At 42.7% G+C, this 27,822-nt stretch overlaps 1 protein-coding gene across 1 annotated transcript in view; it reads right to left on the reverse strand.

The window, feature by feature from the left end:
- Positions 1-2,658: 2,658 nt before the first annotated feature.
- Positions 2,659-27,822, reverse strand: part of SH3RF3 (SH3 domain containing ring finger 3) — a 252,167-nt gene continuing 227,003 nt past the window's right edge. The window contains exons 9-10 of the mRNA XM_027640927.1: positions 16,304-16,641; positions 2,659-5,931 (exon numbers count right to left, since the gene is read on the reverse strand). Coding sequence (XP_027496728.1) covers positions 5,763-5,931; positions 16,304-16,641 — 507 coding nt within the window. The 3' untranslated portion in view covers positions 2,659-5,762. The remainder of the gene's footprint in view (positions 5,932-16,303; positions 16,642-27,822) is intronic.

Consider the following 27,822-nt stretch of genomic DNA (forward strand, 5'->3'; position numbering starts at 1 on the left):
GCCTAATTCAGTGGCAGAGCCAGAAGCCCCAGCAGGTTTTCTTGGGTGTGTGTCCACTCAGCAGGTGGAGATGCATTGTCAGGCACTGCCCTGTCTCCATAGTCCTGTGGACTGTGCCTGTGCCCTCCCTGGGGACCCTGACCCCTAAGCACTTGTGATCCTGCTTGACCAGGTGGGATGGCAGAGGACATACCCTCCTGGTGATGGGATTGCCCTCCACCACTGCCATGGACACCCCACAGCTTCACTCCTGGGGCCTATTGGGGGGTTGCATGAACCAGCATGATTGACAGCAGCTTTACCAAGCTCTTGTGCAGATGCAGAATGCAAATTTGATATGCTTTCCTTCTCTCACATTAAATTGAAGACACTTTTCCCTTCCCTCCTCTCTCAGTGGCTTCATTTTTCTTCTACCGCATCACTTAGCCATGCTCCCCATCACTTCTATGCTCCCCAGGGTGACAGCATCCCTGGGGACCCCATGGGTGACAGCATCCTCTCCACCAAAAGCATCTTCCTTATCACTCTCCCTGTCTTTTGCGGTGGTGCAGCACTGATGGCACTGACCAACCCAAGGTTTCCTCAAGCAAGGCATTTCCCCAAGGACACTCGTGCTTAACTAAAAAGCCATCTGTCTCCTTTCCAGTGCCCTCTCTGAGACGGTGGGCAGGTAGCACCAGCACAGCCCCACTCCCCACCAGCACTCCTTGTTCATGGGGTTTTCTGCACACACACGTGTGCACACAGGAGGTCACAAAGCTTGTAAGCTTACATGCAAGACTGTTTCTTTTGCCTTTGGAAAAACATTGTGTTGCATCTTGGCTGGTGCAAAAGAGCCATTTATGCTGGAAACAGCTTTCAGTGACTCCCTGGCCAAATCAGCAGGATCCTGGCTGTCTTTCCATGGACTGTTGAGGTCTCTTTAGGGTGGGAGTAAAGAAGATGGCCAAGCAGGGATGGGCTCACCTGCAACTGAGCTGTACCTATGAACGTAGGGGACACACATGGGCTGTCTGCCATGTACTGCAAAAGGACCACCCCGACAAGCCCCTTGGTGTCCTGGCTTGCAGATCCTTCGCAGCACCGTGGGGCAGGTGGTGCTGCTTGGTGGCTGAGAAAAGTCAAGTTGTTTTCTGAAGGGAGGGGAGACAGCTACACCCTAGTAATTGGAAATACATCTGTGACCACTTGGAAAGTTATTTTTGCTACATGAAAGGCTGGGGCATGAGGACAGGGCCTTCTCCAGACTGTATCACCTCTTGGCTTCCCTTCTAGTACAGCTCATTTATTTGGTTTGGCGCCAGCTAGCCCGGGCATGTAGCTGCCAGGTTCACCATATATAAGGAGCTGCTGATGTCAAGAAGAGCTTTTGGCTGCAGGAAAGCCCTGCAGATGTTGTCCAGGTGGTTCTGGTCTCTTCGAGCATTTAGGAACAGTCAAACCATGTAACAATTTTACAATGATTATTTGTCTTTCAAAACATAGCTGAGATTTCTATCAGGCAATGGAGCAGAAGCAAGGGGCAGCATGCAGTGCGAAGACTGGGTGAGGTGTGTGGTATATTCTGGCAGTGGGGGTTGGAGAAATGCCAGAGGAATAGGATCTGCCAAAGTGTGGAGGGACTGGCACTCCGGACTAGCTGCAAGTAGCTGGCAGGCTCCTCTGTGCAGTATTTTGCACCGCACTGCTTGTCAGGCAGGGCAGTCAGTGAGGCCGAACAGAGGGAGAGGGGTTGCCTGCCCACGTTTAAGTTCTTGTAGTTCCCACATTTCAAATTTGGACTCGGGATCCAGCTGGGGCAAAGAGACTCGTATCACCTTTCTGAAGGGGTGGGCTTGCCTTCAGCAAGCCCATGCAGATGACCTGGTGAGCTGGCTGTGCCTTGCTCCTCCCTGCCTTATGCATTCCCCACTTGGGCAATGAACCACTACCTACAGGTGCCTCTTCCACAGAGGTGTCTCCCAGCCAAATCAAGGCAAAGACATCCAGACCCACTGATGCACTCATGTTCCCCCCCAGATGCTCTGCGCCTTGCTACTGAATGAGAATCTCAGGCCATGTGCAAGAATGGGCTTACACCCATCACCTGAGTTAGAGGGCATTCAGATGCCCAGGGTACCACCTGCTTCTTCCACCTCTCCAGTTCCTTGACTATTCATAGCCTGGAGGACATATGGACCTTGCTGGCACCACACCCAAACCCACCCATGGCAGGAGGAAAGGGTTCTTCCTCTGCCTACAAGCCTGCTCAACCCACCAGGTGACCTCAGAACACCCCTGAATTCTGCCAGCAGGATTAGAGGCTGCTGTTTTCCTTGAAAATACTTCTGCTTCCACATCCCTCCTAACGTCTCTGCCACAGCCTTGCCTTTGCCACCTTACTCCCTCTTCCTGACCTGTCCTCACTCTCTTTCTCTGGAGTACACACCTTTTCTGCACAGGTTAGTTGTTAATTTCTTGAGATTTTGAAGAAACCCCTGATCTGCCAAAAGAAGAATGAGAAAGAGATTTGGACTTCTGTTCAGGCATGTCTTACCTTTAACTGGCCTTTATTTATGTGGGAATTACTACAGGGTTTGCAGAGAGGCCTTCCCTGCTTTCTTTGTGAACCTCAGAGCCACTTATTCTGCTTGTTCACCTTGTTATCTAAGAGAGAGGGAAACCTCAGTCAAGTTGCCTTAATGTTTATTTTATTTAAAGAATCAGAAACACAGTCATTATAGTTCATTTGTACTCATATCTGCCAACACTTCCTAAACCACGTTAACATTCATGTATAACAAAAACATTTTCTGAGCTGTGCAAAGTTCAAAGGAATTGTTCAATTACTTGAACCCACTTCTAGAAGAGCAAACCTGGCATTTTATAAACTGAGGCCACCAGAAGGAATCTTTCCTTTTCCCTGCCCTGTTGCAGGAGATGCAGACGCCCCCTCCTCCCCCTTTTCCTGACATGACAGATAAAAATTAGACCACAGAATGAACTGAACCTCTCAGTCCAGGACTTTTTGAATGGCACTGGGTCATATTTCTGTATCACTGAGCTGTTTTAAGTTCACTTTGATACTTGTGCTCCTGGCATGGAAGTGATTTGTCCAAGGAGATTACTCAGTAACCCAAACTGTGATGATAAACAATAAACAGAGGCCAGAAACAGCTGCTATCAAACAGAACACATCCCCTCCCCCTCTGTATTTTTCCTTGCAGGAGGTATGACTGAAAGGGTTTTGACCATTTAAAAAACCCCATCATCCTCCCTGCAAAATATATTTCAAAGCATTGATTTAATAATATGACATCTGCATGTTTTCTTTGATCTTCTCACACACCAACTTTTGTCCTGTTAGAGTTAAGCATGAAAAGGTGGAAATCTGGAACCATTTTAGATCTGGCTAAACAGAATAGGCAGCAAGCAAGCTGCCATCCTGTTTCATTTTTCTGACTGTAGTAAATACACCATGGAACAGGGTTTTAAGAGGGATTTAACCACTGTAAGTTGTCAGAAAAAAAATCTCATCTCTGACAGATCTAAACCAGAATTCTTATTGGATTCAATAACACACATTTTGGTGTTGCTGACTCACTAACTGTGCAGTTTGCAGTTTACTGTTTGAGGTGCAGTGACACCAATTCTGACCTGGACCAAATAAGTGGAACAGATATGGCTCTAGTCTCAATCAAGTCTTTCCAGAAGACATTTCCTCAGTCTCTTACTGGTTATAAAAAAGCAATTTCCTCTCAACAGTAACTAGATTTTTAGTGGCTGATTCATTACAATCTGGAATATCAACAAATGCATCAACATTAAGTATATAAAGAAACACCCTGAAAATGAGGCCTCCCTGTTTGAAGGTGCTATACTTGGCCATGGACTGTGTTTCTGGAATTGGTTTGTTACATGTGATAGCAAGAAGAACTTATTTTACAGAGAACAAAGTCACAGAGTTGAACTTAAATAGGAATCCTCACTTACATGGGTTTTGATATGTACTAGTACACACAGCTTGAATGAAAACAAAACTTACACCTTCACATATGAAATACTGGTAATGCAGTAATGATGTTCACCCACTGGGCCTCTTCCCTTTAATAAGATCATCTCCAGGTTACAGTGCCTTCGACAGGCTTTTAAACACCCACCACATGTGGGCTTTGGCAAACAGCCAGCTGCTGTCAGAGGCAAGGTATGGATACAGCTATGAAAAGCCTTTCATCACCATTCATTCCTCAAGAGCTGATGTCTTTTTAAATACCCTCACAATCGCATTACGGCATTTTTTTCTCATTCTGTTTCATTCAAATAACTGGCTAAACTCACTTTACATTTATTGCACCTTTAAGTCCCTGGTAGATGGAAGCTTATATTGCCTGATACGGTTTGTATTGTAGCTTGACCACGTTAAGAAATCCAACAGTATCCGGAACTGTACATTTCTACAGTAAGAAATCACATTTCAATAATGCTAATTACAGCTTGTCGCAGATCAGCTCTTGTCTCCATCATGCAACGACAGAGGAAAACTCCACAGTCCTTGTGTGTGCTAGAACCTGCAGTGTTCTTCTTATTGCCATGAAAAAGTCAATTAAAACAACTCCTCTGGGAATTGCTTCCAATTCTGGAGTCATTATCACTCTCCAGACAGAATGCTGTGCTTCAGCGTGGGCCTCCAGCCACTCTAAATACGTAGGAGAGAGCAAGCGTGTGCATGTTGCACAGGCACGCTCCCCCAGGTATATTGGTGGCCATGCAGCTTTTTTCTCTTTTCCTCTATGAAGCAAGAACAAGCAGTCTGATCTCGATCTCCAGGTACACTTCTAAATTCATATGTTGAATGCAAATCTTGTCGCAGCCTCTCTGTTTAACCAAATCTTTAACAATTAAAAAAAATAGCACCAGATGTATGAAAAGAGGAAATGTCTGATCTAGTAGGAATATATATAAAGTAGAGCAATTCTTACAGTAAAAAGGTACGTTGTACAAAAAAGCAATGGAAAGTGATACCAAAGGACAAAAATCCATGCTGCATATAATAAGGGCAGAAAACAGGCAAAAGGGATTCTGCTCAAATAACCACAGTTTAATGGTGGAGCTGTACTTCCTCCAGGACTTCCCCAGCAGCAGCGCCAGGACACCAGGTGGTATGGGACTCTGAGCACTAACACACTCACCGTAAAACTTGCGCAGCATATCTCTGAGGTATATAGAAAGCATGACATTAACATTTTGGAGTCCTCATTCTTTCCTGTACAACGATGCACTGATCTTTAGCTGGGGTTTTCTCCACCTCCCCCTCCCTCTTTTTCCCTTGGGAAAAACAAAATCCCAGTTTAAGAGCTTCCTAGCACACTTTCTTGAACTCTCAAATCCATCTTGCATAGGCCAGTAATAAGAACACTGCAGTCTGACAAATAAGTTACAGCAATATAACAGCTTTTCTCTTAATTTTTTTTAAAGATATCTTCTCTATAATTTACACAAAGGGTTAACAGCCAGAGTTTAGGTTACTACAGTCCAGATGGGCGTCCTTTCAGTCTGTGATTCCAGGTGGAAGGCACTACTTCAACATACCACTGTATGCACCGCACGTGGTCTCAGGAGCACAGCGGGCACTGTGTCTCCAGAGCTGCAGACTGAAGGGCCTGGGGGAAGTCTTTGGAAATAAAAATGGCAGTGGTTATCAGTCCAGTTTCTCTTTGCTGTCTCTTCTTGTGCTATGCAGTTTCCCCTGAAAGCTCCTCAGTCGAGAGAGTGGCGATTCATCCTCAGAAGCTCTCGACAAAGCTCCCGGGGAAGAGGCCCGTCCTGCCATTCCTCTGCAACGTCCCTTTGTACCAGCCATCCTCCCGCTTCTTGTGCACAAACACAATGTCACCTTCCTTCAGTTCGATCTCAGCCTCACTCTGTGGTGGGTATGGGACCACAACACGGTACCTTTGGAAAAAGAAATGCAAGGACTTGGTCAGTCTGCACACTGGAAGCAGCCAGGCACCAGTACCAGAAATCTTGGGGAAAAAAATACTTTTGGAAATAGAAGTAAGTTACATTTTTGCACATTAGTTGTATCCAATGCAGCTACATTTTCTACTAAGACTCAGTAAGACATGGAGATTTCTGGCCAGCTTGACTGCAGACAGGACTAGTTTCTGGACTCCAGTGTCTGGAGCCAGGCCATGAAAGCAGGAAAGCAGGCCATGCTCCCAGTTGTATGCTGAGCCTGTGTCATGGACTCAGCCCTTTATCCTAGTGTTGCATCTGCCTCTGCTGTAACATGTCTCATCCATCTCTGCATCTTCTCTATCCAAAATCATAGAATCATAGAATGATAGAACAGTTTGGGCTGGAAGGGGCCTTTAAATGTCATCTAGTCCAACCCCTCTGCCAGGGGCAGGGACATCTTCAACTTGATTAGGTTGCTCAGAGCCCACGTGTCAACTGCATGAGTCAGCTTGGTGTCATCTGCAAACTTGCTGAGGGTGCACTCAATCCCACCATCCATGCCATTGTTTAAGATATTGAATAGCACTGGTCCCAGTATGGACCCCTAAGGGACACCACTTGTCACCAGTGTCCATTGAGACATTGTGCCGTTGACCACTACTCTCTGGATGTGACCGTCCAACCAATTCATTATCCACCAAACAGTCCACCCATCAAATCCATCCTTCTCCAATTTAGAGAGAAAGATGTTGTGGGGGACCATGTCAAAGACCTTACAGAAGTCCAGATAGATGACACCTATAACTCTTCCCTTGTCCACTGATGATGAAAAATGGGGTTTGCAATGCTCCCACTGCCTGTAATACCAGCAGAGGTTAGCTAAAGCATTCACTTTTTTTTCTTCTTATGTTCCTTGAGAATGTACTTTGGGTCCCTCAAACCTGGAAGGGAAGCTAAAATGGAGAGGTATCAAATGACTTTCAAAGCACTCTCCAAACCAACAGGAAGCCTCAGCCCTGAACCATTCACAGGGCTCTCTGGGAACTTAGTTTTCAAGTGTCACTCCATTTCAATGAAGTAACAACGTGTCTGAACCTGATAGGGCTATTCTGCACTCAAGGCTTATCAGCAGGCGTCCTCCTGAGAGCACAGACTGGGCCATTTTATATCAATGCACTTGTGTGCAGAGCAGGGAATATATTTCTGCTGCACGGTTGTTTTTTTTCTTCAGCACGTGTACTTTTGCAGTCATCTGGCATTTGGTTAACAGTCAATAACTGTCTTGCTAATTGCAAAGTAATGAATATAGTAAGATAGTTAAAAGATGCCAATTGATTACATAAAGCGCATCTCCTGAGGATATTTCCACAACTGCTGCATGGCTACTGATGCCTCCGTTATGTCTGTAACAAGATGAGTATTTATTTAAGATAATATCCTGCTGTTGGAGAGACTCTCCAATGGCAGTCACCCATTTTCTTTGCAGACATTGCTCAGGTACCTAGTGACTGCAGTTCTGAAACTACGGACTCCACTTTGACATGACACTGAAAATACCACCTCTACATTTGGACGTCTCCACAGCCAAACAACCCATTACTTCATAAAGGATTAAACTCCATTTGGAGCAGGAGTTCTCTAAAACCTGACTGTGGCTTTTTTATCTTGACACAGCAACACAGTCATGTGGAAAATACATGTGTTAAGTACCATCAAAAATCTGCCGGTCCTCTCTGTACCTTGGTTAATAAATCTAGCTGTCACTTCCTTCCTTTGTGGAAAAGCAAATAACAGAGGTTGAAACGTGTGTTGCTGCCTGGCTGCAGGAAAATGGTCCATCAAGCTATCATCTGTGGAACTGCTACACTTATATTATGAAGCTTTGGCAATTACACCCATTATGCAAATGAATGCACACATTATTTCAAACACTCTGCTGCAGTGTTGATTAATTAAATTATCAGAGTGGAACAATTTCAGCCAAGATGATGCCAAGTTTCAGATCTCACAGCTCTGCACACTCACAGCACATTGAAACTCTGCACCAAGAATTTGAGGGGCTTTGAGAAAGAAAAAAAGCTGGACTTCAATGTTAGTTGAGTGTTGTGGAGGTACTCATGGACCCTTTTGGCAGGTCAGGAACAGAAACGCAGGGTGTCTTGGTCAAGGTTGCTCTAAAGACTCAGCTGGGACTGCCAACACCTCATGTCATACCCTAAGCACAGAGGCATCCTTTTAAAGCCAAGCTACATCCTAGGAGTGATGAGCTGCTAGTTCCTAAATGGTTCATATGAGGAGGGAGGTGACCACACTCAATAAGAATGTGCCCATCCTCCTAAAGGGGTTCTACACAGCATCTTCTTAGAGATTTAGAAAAATAAACCACAGTCACTGCATTACAAAATGAGGTCCTTTTTCCCATTTAGGAAACCTCAAAATGCTATGGTTTAAATTTAATTAACTACAGTACCTTACAGGATATCACTGAAGAGGTTATTTATAGAGTAACAAAGTAGTAGTGACAAAAGACCTTGCAAATCAGTTGAGAAATTGTCTGTGAGAGATGGAAAAAGATGCGGGGCCTGGGACAGGCATCCCAGTGGGGGCTGCAGGGGCAGCAGCCAGGCACTGTTCCTGGCACACGGTGCTGTGCTGCCCCTCCACACCTCCAGGTGGCACCTCAGCCTCGCTTATCGTCTGGAATGGCCTTGCAAGGACATACATGTATATTAGCCATATTTTTTTGGCAGAAAAGGTCTCTTCTCCCAGACATCCTCCCTCACTCCCAGAAAGGCAGTCCAGGATACTTCTATTTATATCTACCTTTTTCATTTCCCCTTTTGCCCCCTCTTTGAGAAGATACTATAAAATTGTAGATTTTCTTACACCAAACAGTCTCTTGGCATTTTAGATGGATCTCAGTTTTCTCAGTTTTGTTTGTTATTTTCTGTCATAAATTGTGCTCTCATATAGTTAAAATTCTGCCAAATGTTAATTGTTTTGGCCCAAATTTTCCACAGCAGTTGGCTGTGCCAGGCTGAGGGTCCAACATACAGCCCAATGGCTGCATCATTTCCAGGAATAACTTAAATATGCACCAGCAGGAGCCAGGTGAGGACTTTCACAAACTGCTCTCAGGTCCCTGTATTTGGGAGCAAAGACCTGTCCTGTGGTCGAACTGGTCTCTCAGGGATGGTGTTCGTTCAGAAAATCACCCACTCTCAGCCGAGTTAAAAGCATTTAAATGGCACATGTTTAGGTTTCTATGAGCACTGAAGGTAAAATCTCTGCTGATTCATGCTCCAAGCTGACCTAGCTCTGCGGGACCTCAGAGGTTGCATTTCTCTTCCTTTCCCAACACTGGGCCCCTCTTGTGTTTTTCTCTCAGGGGACAGACTTGATGTTGGACTTCCCCACTGCTGGCTCCTGTGGCATATTTGGGTTGGGCACTTCATCCCTGGAGGGGACTGTGCAGGACGGGTAGTGCCCTGGGAAGGGTCCTTGGTGCCCAAGAGATAATACATGGGAGGCTGCAAGCGGTATCAACAAGGAGAGAGGATGGGGTTTGCCTGGGCAGGGAAACCTCAGGGAGTTGGAGGGCAGGGTGAGGTAAGGGAAGAGGTGGAGGAAGAGGGAGAAAAACTAGAGCAAAGAAATGGGATCATGATGAAAACTGGAAGCCCTGACAGAAGGTGTGGGTATGGCTGCTGAGGGGGGAAGATGTGTTGAGCTGAGTCTGGGAGAGCAAAGACCCTTGGTGGGAGGGAGCCTGGGCAGGGACATTGCATTCAGTGGGGCAGGAGACTGCATGAGTAGAGGTTGGCACTGGGGCTGAGGGTGGGATAGGCAGCCTGGCAGCAATTAGCTCACTAAGGCAGGAGTAGGTCCGTTCTCTGCTGTCAGCAAAGACCTTGAAATCCCACTGTCCCCTGTCTTCATAGCACTTGTCCTCACAGTCAAAAGAAATAGCTCTCCCACCCAGCTCTCCCTTTGCTACTGCTATTGACATCTGGAAGGTGCAGCTAAGACTCCTAATATCAAATAGATGTCACATGATGGAAGTTCTGGTTTTGTTTCCTTTAAAGAAGCAAAATGATTAAAAATGTCATGCATATAGATGCATAAAGACATCTACTACCTTAACAGAGCAGGAGTGTTTCACACCCATGCACCTGAGATGAAGAAACAGGCAACTAAAATTGCCCATGACTTCACTTTTGCTTCCATGCAATATAATTTTCTATTATATGACTGCAGACTATTTTTCCCCTAGGATGCCTGCCTCATTTAGTGCACAAGATGCTTCTCTGGATGTGAGTCAAGGCTCTGACATGGAAACCACCCCATCTTTTGCAGAGGTTGGATTATCTCTAGCAAGTGACCGTGATGAAACTCACTGACTAGGGCAGATATGGGGAAAGTGGCATCTCTGACTCCTCCAGCTGCAAAGCCTCGTGCCGCACTTTCCACAGAGTAATACTCATCTCATGCACCCTGGCTGTGTAGGAGTCTGTTGTACGGTCTAAATGACTCATGCAGGCTCTCTGTCAGCGTGCACATTGAACAGTATTGATCAAAACTGATCAGTAATTAAGGGTTGGACTCAGGCCTGGAGACTGATATAAAACTCCTCCAAAATACTACGTATCTGCTCACTGAGTAACTATGTGCACCCAGGACACTGATGGAACTAGAGAAACCTAAGAATACAAATGTACAGTGAAGCAAATAAGGTCTGCAGGGCTAACCTTCAATCTGATTCTATTTAGAGTTCTTGAATTTGGATGCTTAATGCAAGTTCCTGTTTGTCAAAGTACCATGCACTAAGGACAGGTTTCAAGAGTCCAATCCTGCGACTCCAACAGGTCCCTTATGTGCTAGGATACACAGTTTTGGAAGGAACAGATAATCGGTGCCAATGAAGCATCTAGCCCAGTTAACCACCACTCTTGTTTATCAGTGGAGCTCTGTTTCTCCATTCTTTTACTGGCAAATTGAAGAGATCTGCAAAGCACCTCTGCACAAGCCAGAACCCGCTTCTCCATAGCACGGTGTCTGAATCAGCAACCTTAGAAGAACAAGTCTCAGTTGGGTCTCTGACCCTTCTGCTGGAAATACTGCAGAATTCAATTTCTGAGATGGTTACTTCTAGTTTCCCAGTCCTAAGGCAGGTATCTCTAGTCAGAGAAGCACTTAACCATGCGCATACACGTCACTGTTCATTCAGAAATTACTCCTGGGGTCATTTCTCCAGTAGTGCTTTCCAGGAATGAAAAGAACCCTTCTTTTCCCTTCTTTTTTAGCAAAGAAGATATACGTGCACAGGAAAATTGAAGTCAATGGGTGTTAAGCACATGCTTGAATGCTTCCTTGAATTGGGAGCTCAATTTCTAATGTGGCAGTGATTTGTAGAAAGATACCTGGAAACATGGAGGGATCTATTTTAAAGGTCAAACTTACTGCTCCCATCTTATTTGGTGGTTACAGCTTGCTTGACGGCTCCATGTAAACCATAGAAACACAGCACAGATACTCCAGTCATGACAGTAAGTCTGGACATGGCCACTTTACCAGAATATAACATGGCAGAATTAGTGCCAGTTACTATAAAAGAGTCAACAATGCGTGACATGTTTGAATCAGGTTTGCATCTGGGAACAGTGCCAGGCAGTGAAGGGAACATGACTCACACACACACACACATGCACACTCAACTCTCCTGTTTTGCTTAATGTACAGTCATATTTTCTTGAAGGGGGTGGGAAGGAAACTATTTTGTTTTGGTGCTGCTAGGCACACAGCACATTCCTCTCTCATGTGAACAGTGTTGGTGGGATGTGGGCAAGGCTCGGCCCAGCACCTGCCTCACCACAGTGCAGCCCTATACCGGTCCCGTTTCTTCCTCTAGAAGAAACTGGATGGAGCAGTAGGTGGAAAAAAGCATGTGAGGTAACACAGCCTGATAGGGTATTCACTTGGCAATCACTGCAACACAAAGTGACAAGGACACCACCTGGGAAATTTCTCTGCTCTGCTACTTGGACTGCTGGATGCTTTATGGTAGAGAGCAGCAGAAAGAAGGTGGTTTTATAAACTGATAGTGGGAACTACACCCAGAAGGCAGAGGAGGGCTCTGACTATCCCAGCAAACTGTATAAATACGAATGCTAAATGATGGGAGAGATAGAAGCAATTTCCTTTCTAATCCAGCCATCCATAACAAGGTTTTGGAATACCAAGAAGGATAATTGTTTTCCTCATTCTTTCTATGTAAAAAAAAAAAGAATGAGTATATAAACATTACCAGCACCTACAAGAGGGTGAAGCTCACTTCACCTTCCTGTCTATCTGGCTGCAACTCCCAGGAAGAACTGCATTGTCAGGCAGCAGAATAGGCAATTCTTCCCTTACGTCATGAGCAATCAGAGCCCTTTAACGCACCTCTTGGTGCATTGGATTTGATCAGTAACCTGGATATGGCAAGAGCTGGAGCTGCAAGCCAACCTCTATAGGAAAAGTAGCGGTGCTCTGCTGCCTGCTTGAGCCTCATTTCAAATGCTGTAAATATTAAGGAATGTGCTACTTCTTCCAATCTTTCAGTGCTCTGTTTCTATGTGCACAGATGGGCGTTGGGAGACAGAAAGCCAAGTACAGCTAAGTGTACTGAAATGCTTTGCAGCTTTTTAAAATTTCATCCAGCATCTGAATCTGTTTATCTAACCTTTTTTTCCCTCTTCTCCCTTTTCTTTCTCAGAGAATTGCTCCTACTGTGCAGATGAAATGCACCAAAATGCAAACAAGCAAAATATGGAGCTGAGTGATGTTGAATGCAAGTTGCTCCATTGCCAGATGTGAAAAGAACAAGTGGTTTGAAAACCATAATTTGTTTTAAAAAAAATATAATTTGGTACTTCTGAGAAAATTTGATGATTTAATGAGCACAGATGGATGTGGGATGAATTTCTAGGAGACAAGTGTTTAATGTATCTGCTTAGATTATTCCAGAACTAAGCATTATCCTTCCTAGTGCATGAAGGTAATTAATATTTCCCATTATGGACATGAAAAAACCCATATGATCAGTTAAGGAATGCAGATACACCAACGATATGGAAGTTAATTCATAAATCAATTAGAGAATCTTGCCTGCTGTGTATAATTAGGGTTACTTCAATTATAGCTTATTTTTGGATTTAAGACTCAGGAATTAAAATCAGAGTAAGTTCCTTATCAGAATATACTGCAACTGGAAGTATTTAGTCAGTTTTAGCAGTCAAAATCTATTTGCTACTGATTCCAGAAGAGCTGATTCTATTCTGCCACTTAAAATGGTCATCAGATAAATGTTTCCCTATCTGGACCACCCTGAGGTGGACTGAGAAATTTGTAGGATGCAGGACTAACCCTGGAATATAAAATGATGTGTCTGGAATTCTCTACAGTAAAGCTTTGAGAGAAGCACCTTAACAGTCGGTTCTGGAGATGTCAGGGGCTGTTCTTCCTGGCTTCTTTTCATGGCTACATTTAACTAAAGGTGCAGCAGTCCACTGATTTAGTTACACTGGTGCTAAATCTGGTTTATATTGATTTATCTTTTCTTATAGCATTAATCTGAACTGATGTAGACCAAATTAAGTGTGCCTAAATAGGGATTGGTTTTTCACTCCTTTTACTAAATTGCTTTTTCATGGATTTTAAGGACAAGAGACTACTGCGATAGTCTGCTCTCACTGCCTTCATTACAGTGCTGAAGGACTTGCCTTGCATTTATTTCTGCTTCAAATCTAGTAGTTGCACTTGAACAAAAGCATCTCTTTTAGACAAAATGCCAAACCTAGAGTAAAAATATTCCCATCTTTGTCCTGACTGCGGTCTCTTACAGAGTGTTACCAAGCCATTCCTGAGCCTGCTCTTTACCAGGTGTACCAGAACTCCCTGTATCCCTCATTGCAAGTATGTAGTTTTAAATCTTTCATTCTTCTTAAGATGCTTCTCTGAGAACACTCCACTTTGCCTCAGATTTGGTTCTTCTCTAATATACTGTTACTCTGTGTTGTCCTTACCGATGAGTTGAATTAGCTCTGTACCAATGGGTCTGCCCTCTTTCATTACCCACCTTCACCTCTGTCCTCCGTTCTGCAACAGCAAAGGTTTTATGTTGGAAAATGCAGGTCCCAGACCCAACTTGTGTTTGGCTGCACTACCTACATAAATAATCATTTTTTACTGATTTCTCATCTAGAGTTAGATTTGATGCCAGTGAATCAATTTTCAATCCCCTTAGTACCTGCTGGGCTGTTTGTGTACAGTTTACTCAGCAAGAGGTTTTACGGTAACAAACCAGATGCCATAGAATCATAGAATCAGCTGGGTTGGAAGGGACCTCAGAGATCATCAAGTCCAACCCTTGATCCACTACTGCTGCGGTTACTAGACCATGGCACTGAGTGCCACATCCAGTCTCTTTTTAAAAATCTCCAGGGACGGAGAATCCACCACTTCCCTGGGCAGCCCATTCCAACATCTGATCACCCTCTCTGTAAAGAAATTCTTTCTAATATCTAACCTAAACCTCCCCTGGCACAGCTTAAGACCATGCCCTCTTGTCTTGCTGATGGTTGCCTGGGAAAAGAGACCAACTCCCACCTGGCTACAACCTCCTTTCAGGTCGTTGTAGAGAGTGATGAGGTCTCTCCTGAGCCTCCTCTTCTCCAGGCTGAACAGTCCCAGCTCCTACAGCCTCTCCTCACAGGACTTGTGCTTGAGTCCCTTCACCAGCCTAGTTGCCCTCCTCTGGACCTGCTCCAGGATCCCATCTGGATGGATCCCATCTGGTCCCATAGACTTGTGGGGATCCAAGCAGCTCAGTAGGTCACTAACTGTTTCCTTCTGGATTACAGGGGAGCTGTTCAGATTCTTGTCTCTTCCTACAAGCTCCAGAAGCCAGCTGTCCTCAGGACAACCTGTCTTACTGTTGAAAACTGAGACAAAGAAGGTGTTAAATACCTCAGCCTTTTCCTCATCTTTGATAACTATATTCCCGCTCATACCCAGTAAAGAATGGAGGTTTTCCTTGCCCCTCCTTTTGCTATTGATGTATCTGTAGAAGGACTTTTTGTTATCCTTTACAGAGGTGGCAAGAGTCAGTTCAAGTTGTGCCTTCGTCCCTCTAATTTTCTTTCTACACGACCTAACTATATTCCTAAACTCTTCCTGAGTAGCCAGCCCTTTTTTTCATAGAAAGGTTTAAATATGTTATGGTGTCATTGTCACCTTCCCAACCGAGTTCCAACATGCATTCAATAAAACACTGTGTAAGGTATGAACTATCCTTATTGTGCCCTACATCATCTGGCTCATGATCCAACTGGATTCAGTCAGCTGTCTTTCCCAGTCCATTCCCTTCAGCCTCTTTCATACACTCAGACAAAAGTAGTTTCTTTCAAACTTATGCAATTTTGATGTTGTTTCAAAATTGTTTTAAATACCAACTCAAGAGAGTTCCCTAAATGGCTTTTTGAAAATTCCTTGATACTTTTGTAAAAAACATGTTCTCTCTCCACTTTTTGAGTGGAAAGCATTTCCATAGCATTGTAGCCGTATATTATCTACTCCCTTTCCCATGCTCAAACTGCAGTAGAAAACATTTACCTGAAGCCAATATGACTCTGCACATGGAGACCCAGCTCTTCTCTCTACCCTTGTTTCTGGCCAGTTATCTCTCTCTACCTGCTTTTGTATTTTGGTGCTCCTACTCTACTCTTTTTGGCTTTGCAAAGTCCTTTAAAGTACCACGGTGCAGAGCAGACTGCTGAAATGAACTCCAGAGTCACTGGTACACCCTTCTCTAGAAATGAGCTACATTTTTGGTAAGAGGTCACTGAAGATGGTCATACCTGTAAGTATCCTAAACAAGGAGAATTCAAAACAGCCTTTGGTTTTGCAGAATAGGACAGGAAGAGCTTTGATAAGCAAACACATCACATCTGTTACCCCCAAGTGGGACATAACATGTCAACACCATAAGTTTATTAAAACATAGGGATCTCACTCAAAAAAAAAGTGACATTTGCCAACAGCATTTACACCATTTACACTGAGAAAGCACTGCTGTCCTCCATATTTAGACCAGGGCTGTATGGTGTCATGGACAAGGGCTGCTCACCGCTTTTTCAAACCTGCACTGTGTGCCAAATGACTTTCAATGGGCAGACACCTGTAAGCCCTGTCTTCCTAAAAGACAGCTGAGCCACCTACAGTCAATTCACAGAGCAGCAAAACTGCAACAACCCCTGAGCAAGTTAAACTTGCAGCCCTCCTCCAAATGCTCCCTGAGGACACTGGCTTCAGGAAATACATAGCTTACCTTTCCCGGGGTAAAGGCTTGGGCTCTGGCCGAATAGCTGCCATGGAAGAGAGGGGTGTCCTGGCAGGAGAAGGGATGGAAAAATTCAAATCCAAGGAGCCTGTTTTCCTGTGCAGAGGCTCCAATCCCATAGCTCCTTGCATTTCACTCTCAATAGGGCATGAGCCGGCTCGGCCATGACTGGAGAGAGAGGAGAGCTCAGGTCCCACTGCCCCTTGCAGAACTCCTTCGATGGCTGTCTGGGGGTCATGCGTGGGGGACACAGATGGTGGGGAGCGCGACTTCTTTTTCGTTGATGCTCCTGCTAGAAGTTTCAACAGCCCGCTCTTCTTCTCCTTCTGCAAAGGAACAAAGTGAAATATGGGCAGTGAGCAGACATACCAACTCCCTTTGTTTTTCTATTGAACAATCCCAATGTGTGTGGCAGAAAACCTCTCAAAACTATCATGACTAGAGGTGGATCCAGGTAGAACTTGAGCTTTCTGTAATAAAGATCCTATAATAATCCCTTGCTGTCCAACAGGGCTTCAATTCATTCATCAGAGTAAGGACCAAACATGCTGCAAAGACTATCTCCATTTTCAAATCTATCCAGGCAGTGATCATGTGCCTTTTGAAAGAAATAGTGCAGCTACAGTGAGACAGCAAAGGTACAAACTTCCCATGCAAAGAAGACAGCAGAATGCTGCCCTCTCCCTTCCAGGATAACGCTGTTCCTCAATAGAGAAATACCTCACAAGTAACAAATCAGGACCTGTGGCTAAAAACCTCTGCTGGGAAGCCCAAGGGGCTGAGGAGAGATTTCAGATCCCAGCCCATTGAAGGGAAGCATTCGTCATTACTGCCTCATTAACCATCTGATGCAGATTTACTGTAGGGAGAACGGAAGCATGAGATAGTGGTTTAACAGTTCTTCTGAGCATGTGCTCCCCTTCACATCCTGCATCACACAGCGATATCTATTCATGTCTCCCTCCTAGAAGTGGGTCACTTCTCCTCATGTGTTAAGGCAACAGTATCACCTTGATATTTGAAGATAGACCACAAAATTCACAATTGGCAATTGCAGTGGCAGTGCATGAGAAGTTTCAAAGTTCTACAAGGGTTTCTGATACAGAAGAATGAAAAGAAGATAACAGCATCTTTTCAATTAATGTGAAAAAAAAATAGTTCAGCCTGCATTACTGAAGAAACATATCTGACATTGTGAGTCTTAGTGCAGTGAGAAATCCTGCTGCACATTTACTTCAAGCACACATAAATACCAAATACTATGTCCTTCATCTTGAAAGTTTTTTGTCTAGAGGGTTTCTGTGTAGAAACTGGCCATCCTCTGGTATATGCTGCACAGCACTAGGCTAGAGTTGCAACCTGCAGTAAATTTTCCATTTCTAAAAAATGATACAAGTTTTGCAAAAGGTCTATTTCATTTCTTCCTCTTTCGTCAGAAGAGCAAGCCAATACCCAAAACCTTCAGAGACTCAGGGCTGTGAGGCTTAGCTGTATTTGATAATTTGTTCAATAATAGGATCCCAGGGGATAAAATCAAACCCAGCAACTGTAAGACTTATGGAACAGAAACTATCTCTCTATCTTCAAGTAAGAACATGCTTTGGAAACACAAGCCAGTAATTTATTTATTCTCTGCAGACAAAAATGTCCCATGCAAGGTTTAAAATTATGCTCTTTTATGTTCTTTTATGCTGAAGTAATTTTTCAAAGCAGCTTTAAAGAATAGGAAGGCTACAGTAAAATAAATATAAGCTTTTAGAAGATACTTGGTTTTACTACTGTAACTGTACTTGGAGTATCTGGTATCTCTATTTCCAAAGTTCTTGTCTGCTCTCTTTAACTGTCTGCTCTCTCACAGACTGGTAAGAAAACCTTCGATGTTAAGATACGGAAGAGCTAAAAGGAAGCACAGTTGTTGTGATACAGCCAACATCCACGGATTTTTGAAGAGTAGAGTCTGAACTGTGTGTCCAGATGCCAGTCTCCTGAATGCCACTGGTTATGTTTTAAAAGAGCATTTGTCACTTCCAGGATGAAAGTATCCATCCTGCCAAGATGTTCACCCAGTCAGAATCGATGAAAGCTAAAGGAGGCAGGGTGGCACCATATGGCACCATCAGGTCAAAAAACCTAAATCAATTCCCCTGGAAACAACAGCAAAGCAGACCAAATGCCCTGATAAATATCCTCTTTTCCCAATGGGAAGTGACCGTTTTGGATAATGTGTCAGGTGTGCATCCTGGAATTCACCTGAAATATCAAAAAAATACTTCAGTGTTTCTCTAATTAAGCAACATCGTTGCTGTCATCATTACATCAAATTTTAAAGCTCTTCACGAAATTTCAAAACTCTCCTTTCCCTGTGGCACACTGAAACAACAGCTCTAATGACCCCAGCATCCTGTGTAAATACGTATTTTAAGGTGTCCAAAGGTCAGTGACAGAATACAACAGCCATTGTGGGGCTCTGCAGAAACGGCTATTGTGCCACAGTGAGCACTTTGAGCCTCTTTAATTGGCAGCTTTGCACATGCAAAGTAGCTATGTGAAGTAAAGCCCTGTATAACGAACAATTAATATTCCTGTGTAGTAGCAGATCTTCTAATTTTTGCTTCTAATTTAAATACCTTGGCAAATTTTCATTAGAAAAACCTTGTGCTACTTAGACCATTTAGGTCACAGATGCAAAAATATTTGGGAAGAAGAGGGTGCATATACTCACACGCATCTGCACATTAAAAAGCATATGAGGTTGACAGTCATTCAATTTTGTTTACAAGAATGGCTTCCACTCTACAAGGTTAGCCCTGGCAAAAATTTCTACACTTAAACTACTATCCCTCGGATAACAGAAAGCTATACTGAACTTGCTGATGTACCCTTTGTTCCACTTTAACAAAAGGAAAAATAAACAATTGATTTTTAGCCCCCACTGAGCATTTTACTAAACTTCTGAAATGAAGATCTGTGGTCTCTGAAGAGAGAAGATGACTTAATTCAATTAAGCCTAGTCAAAACCTGAGCAGTACCATCTTTCCAGTTGTGGCCTTGGGCAAGATATTTAGAGGTGAACTGATACCAACCACTTTGTGTGCATGGAGATTAGACAATATATCCAGCTCTTTCTCCTTTAGAGTCTGGCTCTCAGCCTGCTGGTATCGTAAGGCCAGATCCTATGCTGATGCTGCTCAGAGCATTTCAAGCAAAACAAGGACTGTCAGGAGCTGATAATTTCCTGTGATGCCTCTCCTGAGAAATAGATAGGGTTTGAACCTCCTATGATCAGCAGTTCAACCTAAACCACTTCATGCCTCCTCCCCCTTTCTGTAAAATGGGACTACGTTAAAACTCCTTCTTGTGCTGTGGGAATTCGTTAATGATTCCAGTGTTACAAAGCTGTACATATCTTCTGGAGCAACCAGTCCTTTTCTATGCTTTAAAATTAAAAAAAAAATTACAAAAAATTGGAATGGGTTGTTAGTATGCAGTCCCAGTAGTGATTTATTGCAAATGTCCAAGTATTATGAATTCATTTAATATTTAGTGTAATAGCAGCCATCCTTCACAAGAAATTAATATTTATATGTCTATTCAAGACAGTCCTTCAGCAGTTTCACTGTAAATCAATGAAGCATTAATGGGCATAAATGCTGTAGAGAAGTCTACAACGATTGGTTATAGACTCTGTGGAGATAAGAAGTTTACAGGGGACATATCTGATGACTTTCAGGAATTAAGTTTTTGAATTAAAAAAAAGTTTACTTTTTTCTATTCACAGATGGGGGTTTTATTGTTTTCTAGGAAGTCTGTAATCTACTGAAACAGCTGTGTAATTATTGAGTTTTCTTTGTCTAGTAGCTACATTTCCAACTGACTGCAAACTGTGTTTGACGTTCCTACCTCCTGAATCTGCCAAGGTCAGACCTTCGCGTCTGCGTTGATGGATGGATTCACAGTATGGACAGCACTTCTCCCATCTCCTGGTTACTGCCCACATGTTTAACTGAATATAAATCATCACCTTTGTGTTGCTCAGGTTTTATTCTAGGACGTTCAGAGTCAAAACTTCCAAACCATTAATTTTGAAAGGATTCAAAGAACAGCTAAAGAGCAGAATTAGTCCTTTTAAATAAATCCCAGGCTGTTTCTAGTTAAGAAAAAAAAAAAAGGACTGTGAACAAAGACAGTATAGGCAAGTCAGAATTTCTTCTCTGGCAAAGCCTACACTTGTGACTCTGTTCCTATGGTGTAGCATGAAGGAATCTCAGTGGAAATCAGTCTCTAGCAGCACAAAGATGGGGTGGGCAGCACTTCTGTGACCCTGAAGCATACACTTAGGGAAGCCAGCACTTGGACAGGTGCAAGTTCCTCTCAGTATGTCGGTGTGGGAATGTTTGGAAAAATGAATACCATCTGAGTTTAAGAACTCATGAAGGATCAAAATTAAAGTCTGAGATATATAATGTTGAAATATTTTGCTTCACAGTAATTGGGGATGATTTTTCCTCTCATTAATAACTCACTTGAAGATAATAACTAGCTCTTCTTTCAGTTTCAGAGATGAGATGAGCACAGAATGCAGCTACTTCATTGATGACTGAGTGATAACAGAGTCCCCTGTCTGCAGAGTAATAATCATGCCATAATCCAAATACCAATTATATGTACTGGCTATGTTAATAACAATATATTTTTTTTAAACCACCCGAATACACAGAACATTCTGGTTTCGTTTTTTTTATCTTCAGCTCCTAATACTTAATTTTCTACCTATCCAGGTTCATTAAATAAATGAAGAAGCCTTACTGCAGCTGATAGAAAAGCTGTCTCCAGCCATTGAAATGAGGTAATTTCTCATGCAACACCAGTTACATCAATAGATAAGAGAGCCAGAGGGAGAAAAAGAGGTTTCATTTAAAAATGAAGAAAAGAGAAACAAAACTGTTTAAATGCTGCCCTGAGTCCTATGAGGGCTCAAATGCCCTCACAAATGAGGAATTCATCTATAAGTCAGTACCCCCAGACCACCACTTTTATTGCTTGTTTAACTTTGTCAATGCTTGTTTGAGTAAATCTAAGTTAGTGTCTGGAGAATAGTGCATTTTTATTCTGATTCCGACTTGGCTACTGGTGATTGATGCTTGCATTGAAAGAGTAGGTGGCATTTTGGATTATGTCTTTGAAGAAAAAACATTACTTGGGTTTTTAAAATCTGTAAATTATTTTACTTGAGATTTTGATAATTATTTAAAAAGCCCTGAGAAAACCCCAGCCAGCATCACCTCAAAGGAAAGGTTCAGGTCTGGGCTGTCTTTGGAAATGTATTTATCATTTGCAGTTTGCCATTATTTTTCACAAGGCATTGATGATATACCGAACAAGACAACAGCAATTACTTACTACACAATTTCTTCTGATTTTAAGGAAAGAACAGCTTAGTATCATATATTATATGGAAATACTTGCCAAAGATTTAGTTTTAAATGGAGACAATTGCTTCTGACCAGAAGTCTATTATTATGATCTCAGTATACAAGTTACATGCCAAGAAACAAAAAGGATTTTAGGATCATAGTATCATTAGCTTTTAAATTTCAGTGACAGTAACATGCATATAGATGTGCACAAACATTTAAGACTTATGGTCATTAATTTGAAGATGGCTAGTATTAAAACCAGGCTAAAATAAGTAAAATGACTTGCTAATCATGATGGGGAATTTTAAATGCTTTGAAAACAAAACTGAGAAGAAGAAATTGGTGTTCAAGTCCCAATACAGCAAAGCATACAGGCACTTCATCATGTGCTTTTGTTGAACTGGGGCGGATGCAAGACTCTAGAGACTACAAAAAGATATAAAGAGGAAATCTAAAAATATATTTGAATATTCACTTTGGATGGAATATTAGACATTTCAAGCACTGGAGCAAAGTTAAAGGCTAGCTCAAAGGAAAAAAAAACTGAAGAGGAAGCACAGAGTCTCAGCTATTGTTGAGCTTCCTGGAGGCTGCCAAATTCAGAAGAGGTAGAAGGTAAAAGGAACCCTAAATGATTAATGGCAGAAGACGGACATACAACCTGTTACACTGATACCGTAGCAACTTTAGTGTTATTTTTTAGTGAGAACAGCTGAAACACAGCACAGGGAATTGAACTACTGTTGTGATGAAGTAACTAAAAATTGTGCACTGAAAAACTGAAATGCAAGAACACCACAAAGAAGTGATAAACCCATGGTTCTCAAGAAGATTGTGTCAACATTTCCTCTTATTTCCAACCAGCCACTCTCTCTAGAACTAAGGTCAGATGGATGTGTGTTTTAGCCCTGATTTTAGTCCATCTCTTCCTTTGAAGTGTGAACAATCTCTTTGGGGACACAAAAGAAAGGAGTGGGCATGATATGCTTGTATAGATTTGGCATTCAGCTTCCTTCTTCACTCAGAATTCCACGTGATTTCGATTATCCTACAACAAGTAAGGGAACTTCAGCTCAAAGCACTGAGATCTCCCCTTCTCTGCTCCACTCTCCTGTCCATTGCACATCCTACACAGAGAGGCATAAAGTGTGTACTTTGAGGATGCCTGATTGGAAAGCAGACAACTGACAGGAAATATCATAGTGACCTACAAAATCCCTTCCTGCACAGAGAAGGTAACTTGGGAACGGATAGGTTATTTCCCACAATACAGGAATTAGGGGGAACCTAATGAGATTATCAGGCAAATGGTCAAAACTGAAAAATAGGAAGCACATTTTCACACAACACATAATTAAATGGAGACTTAATGCACACAGTATTGTGGAAGCCAAAAATATGAAGAGGTTCAAAGGGGATTAGGTAAATTAATGGAGAACAGACCTAGCAAGGGCTATTAAAATAATGGTATGAGTCCAAACTCTGCTTCAGTTAGTCCCAACAGGTAAATGAAATAGCACTTGGAGCATACACAGGGAGACTCCACCTCGCTATAAAGAGATCATAAAACCAGTAACATTCTCAGAATTACTGCTATGGTAAAAAAGTTAGGTATTTTGGCAAGAGCTTAGGAAACAGGACAAAGCCAGGAATGAGCTCTCCCCTGTGCCCTGTCAGCTTTGGGAAATCAGCTGTTTGGAGACTTCCTTAGCTGCAAGGGTCTGAGAGAGGGCAAAAGGCAGCTATCAGGATGCAGTGTCAGCCAAGGAAGAGACACAAAAATTTGGGAACTGCAACCTCAGTGCACTTTCACAGCCCTACAACTGCTATTTGGATTCCTCAGCTCCATCTCTGCTGTGGAAAACATCATAGATCAAGGGCTGCAGCTCTCACACTGCACCAAGGAGCCACGAAAGTACCGGTGATGGGGCTGACAGGGGCCTATTCCTTCTTGGGTCCCAGTTTACTCCCTAACTGGGCATTGCACTGCCTTTGTACACACCAAGAGCTTCCTTGGAGCTACCATGGGGGTCTGTTACATAACACTACACCATGTCTTGAAGACCTACCCTAAACTGAAGCCTAGAAATGTTAAACCTTTGTTTTAATAAAAATCAAAGATGCCTAAATGATTTAGGCAACTATGGTAAACTTACTGTACTTTCTGGAGAATTTAGGCAAAACAGTCGGATAGATTACGAGCCTTCTTCCAAAACTCTAGGTTCATTTATTTGAGCTAGAGGATAATCTATCACAACTTGACTATAGCACAGGACTCTAAAATGAGAAAAAGATGTATAAACACATTAACTGCTACACAAAGTGCTTAAAATTAGTGTTTCTAAGTAAGATGATTTAGACTGACTATTTAGCTTGCTGCTCCTTGTCTCTCATAAGGAAATGAAAAAGATTTATTGGTCCTGGGGAGCACTGGGAGCAACACTCACATTTTGCAGAAAGCTAGAGCAAGCTTAATCACTGAACACCTGAATGAAACGACAGAAGTCACAGTGTGCTTTGACATACCCTAGTCTTACATATATTTGGCTCTAGCTCTCCCCATTCAGAAGGGATAGTTTTAATTTAAGAAGCAAACAGTTAAAATTGCTTGGCCTTGCTTTGTAATCTTGTAAAATGACAGGCAAGTGACACTTGTACTTTTATAGAAAGCAGAAACATGTGGGTAAATGGTTTGGATTTGTGGAGGCCATCTTGTCCCTTATCACTGATATATCTATTCCTGCTTGGTTGATATTGTTCCAGCAGCTCTGCCACCTAAGGCTGTTTAATTTCAGCACTTCCAACAAATTACTTGATATTGGGCTGGCCTGTACTTAGAGGGAAGATTGCTTTTGGAAAACTCAGGTATCACAGTAGGTATATTTTTTTCTCAAAATCGATTCCCCATGAAAGAGAAAAAAGGTCTGTTTGTGGACAATGAAAAATTGTCAGGATTTGTGTGTACTAGACACTGTAACATATCATAGTGAAATAATTCCTACAAAGGATTAAACAGCTCCTAAAAGATGCATTTAGCTAAAAACTGAGGATTCAGATGAGACTGACAGAACACATCAAACCTGCATGGACTGCAGCCTAGAGGTGACCAAAGCAGAAGGTCCTTTTGCTCAGTCAATGTATTTCTAAAAATTATGTGGCCTTCATACTACTTTGGGGCAGCCTGGACTGAGTGAGGGGCACGAATGAGAGGGGCCCTGAGGGTCCTCAGATGGTCTGACATTTTAGAAGCAGGTCCTTGACACCATCAAACCCACAAACGTGAAAATTTTTCTCTCTCTGAAGGCTGACCTTCAGTTTTGGCATGTACCACAGCATCAAATCTGAGCATCCAAAAAATAATTTCTAAAGTATTTCATGCATTAAAAACATCAGGCCTTGTTCCTGCTCCATCCTACCATCATGACAGAATGTCTCAAAAAAGGCAAGTGATACTACTAACATGCTCAGGCTGATGGCTTCTTTTCTCGGAATAAGGGAAGCTCAGCCTCTCAGCACATGTGGGAGTGCAGGAAGTCCCAGGTGATATTTTTCCATGGGCATCACAGGTCTCTCTGCGATGTCCCTCACACAGGGACAGAGGTGACATCCTGCACATTGATGTGCAATCAATTATTGCAGTGTATATGTTTTGCAGGCAAAGCAGCTGATGTTTCTGCAACTCCCCTGTCAGCCCTGCTACAGGCATTTTCACTGCTACTGTGTTCCCAAGCAATTCCCAAGTTCCCTGTGAATTACTCCTAGGACACACTTAGGTGGCTGAAATAGCTTTCTCTCACGGGGACCAACTGATCACGTATGCTCTTAAAAAAATGAAGAAAGAATCCCAGAATTGTTTTAAAGGATTGCAAAGAAAGTGGTTGCCAGTGTCAGAGGAATAACTGGGCATGTAAATGACAATTTCTTTGATAAAGTGACCCAGGCACTGTGGCTTTTGAAATGTCACAATACTTGGGTTGTAATTACTAGTGAGCTTTGCAATGGCAAAAGGCTTGTTTTCTCAAGTCTTGGTGGCACATATAATAAAAGCATCCTCTCTTCAGCAAAAATTCGATTTCATCTTTTTTCCTAGTTTCGTCTTTTTGTTACTTAAAAAAATTTAAACCTCCTACATTTTCTAAAAATATCCTATACTAAAGTCAGGTCTTTAGGAGTATAAAGTTCCCCTTTGTTAAATTAAAGAGCTGAGCAAGAAGGATAAGCAAAGGGAAATAGAGCTAACCAAAGGGAACAACTAGGGCATAAGGAGGGAACGGAGTCAATAGCACTGTGGGTTTTTTCCCTTTTGACAAGGCCTGGTTTTACATTGTTATCCTGTCCCTCCATTCTACCTTCCCTTCCTTTGTCTGTTTAATCCTCTTCTTTTTCCCTGACACATGACTTGCAGTTATGACCATACAATTAAATGCAGCTGAGTTACACTGATTTAACTAATTACCACTGTGACATGTGCCACCTAAGCCAATGTTCTGCATTTCCTCATCGTGGACCAACTGTGAGACAAAACACGTTAGCTCAAATGTCAGGCTTGAGATGATTTGGGCAACCCAAGATGTCTGAGGACATCCTTTATGTCAAAGTTAATAGTAGGGTAATTTCAGTGATGCAGCCACTGAGCAGCATCTCACCTGGGTTACATACATAGTCACATCTGTAACCTCAAGAGCCCTCTGAACAAAAATTTGTTGCATGTCTGGTTTGGGCTATAAGGCAGTGACATCTCGTTGGTGTTTTCACATGCAACTACTGCATAAATAATTACCTATGACACCACACATATAGCATAGTGCTTTTCACTCTGCCAGTTAGTTGACTTTTGCAGAAGAGGCCAGTATGACCTGAAATAAAAGGTGAATCCTGCCAACTATTGTCAAGAAAGGGTCAATTTCAACACGCAAGCTAAAAATGTCTCTGTGACGATGTTGGTCACATACATTTCACATCCGAAAATGATGGAAACTACAAAATCACTACTGCACTGGGGCAGAGATGACAGCTTTGTCATAACAGTCCATTTCTGAGACTGCCTATCACAGATGAAGATGAAAAACCCTTTACACAAGTCAGATAACGATACAAGACTGCAGGGGTTGATCGACAGACTGACAGACTTTCTTATTTTCAGTTTAGCAAAACAGAATGGGAAAACATTGACTTAGAACTGTCCCATCTTCGGTTTGATCATGGTTGATTGGAATGTCTGCCTATAAAGATAACAGAATTAGTAGTCCATTAGTTAAGCAATCATGACTTCTATTCAGGCTCCTGTACTATGATTACATTGCTGTATCTGACAATCTTCCCAGAGCAGAGTAGGCAATATGATGAATATCTTGCCCGAGTTTGTTCTTTCAGCTTTTTCCTGCTAGAACAGCAATGTGTATGTTTGAGGAGTCCCTTCCAGTGTTGCACTCTCCCTTTTTTTAACTCAGCAGTATTCATGGAAGAACTCAAATGCAGATAACCAGATGTACCAGTTGCTTTGCAATGTTTTCCAGTTAATGATTTTCTGTCAAACCAAGAGGACATTTCAAATATGTACCATCAGGGCTTGTCTCAGTTCCAGTGCTAGTCAATCTTTCCATTAATTACTTGGTAGGTAAGCTAGAGAGTGCACTTCTAAAACCAGCAGTAGGCACTGAGCTGAATAAGTCCACAAGCAGTTGAAAGGTTTACTGGTTTTAGCTGGAATCGAGTTAATTATCTTCATTGTAACTCATATGGTGATATGTTTCGGATTTGTGACCATACAAGGGTAATAACACACCTTGTTTTAGTTATTGCTGAGCAACACTTGCACATTGTTAAGGCCTTTTCTGCCTCTCACCCCACCCCACCCGCGAGGGGGCTGGAGGTGCACAGGGCGTTGGGAGGGACACAGCCAGGACAGCTGACCCCAACTGACCAGAGAGATAAGCCACACCATGTGATGTTGTGATCAGCAATTAAAAGATGGGGGAAGAAGGAGGAAGGGAGGCACATTCAGAGTGATGGTGTTTATCTTCCCAAGTTACCATTACTGTGATGGAGCCCTGCTGTCCTAGAGATGGCTGAACACCTGCCTGTCAATGG

Source organism: Corapipo altera, unplaced genomic scaffold (assembly GCF_003945725.1).
Source record: "Corapipo altera isolate COAL_440 unplaced genomic scaffold, ASM394572v1 0, whole genome shotgun sequence".
Lineage (NCBI taxonomy): Eukaryota > Metazoa > Chordata > Aves > Passeriformes > Pipridae > Corapipo > Corapipo altera.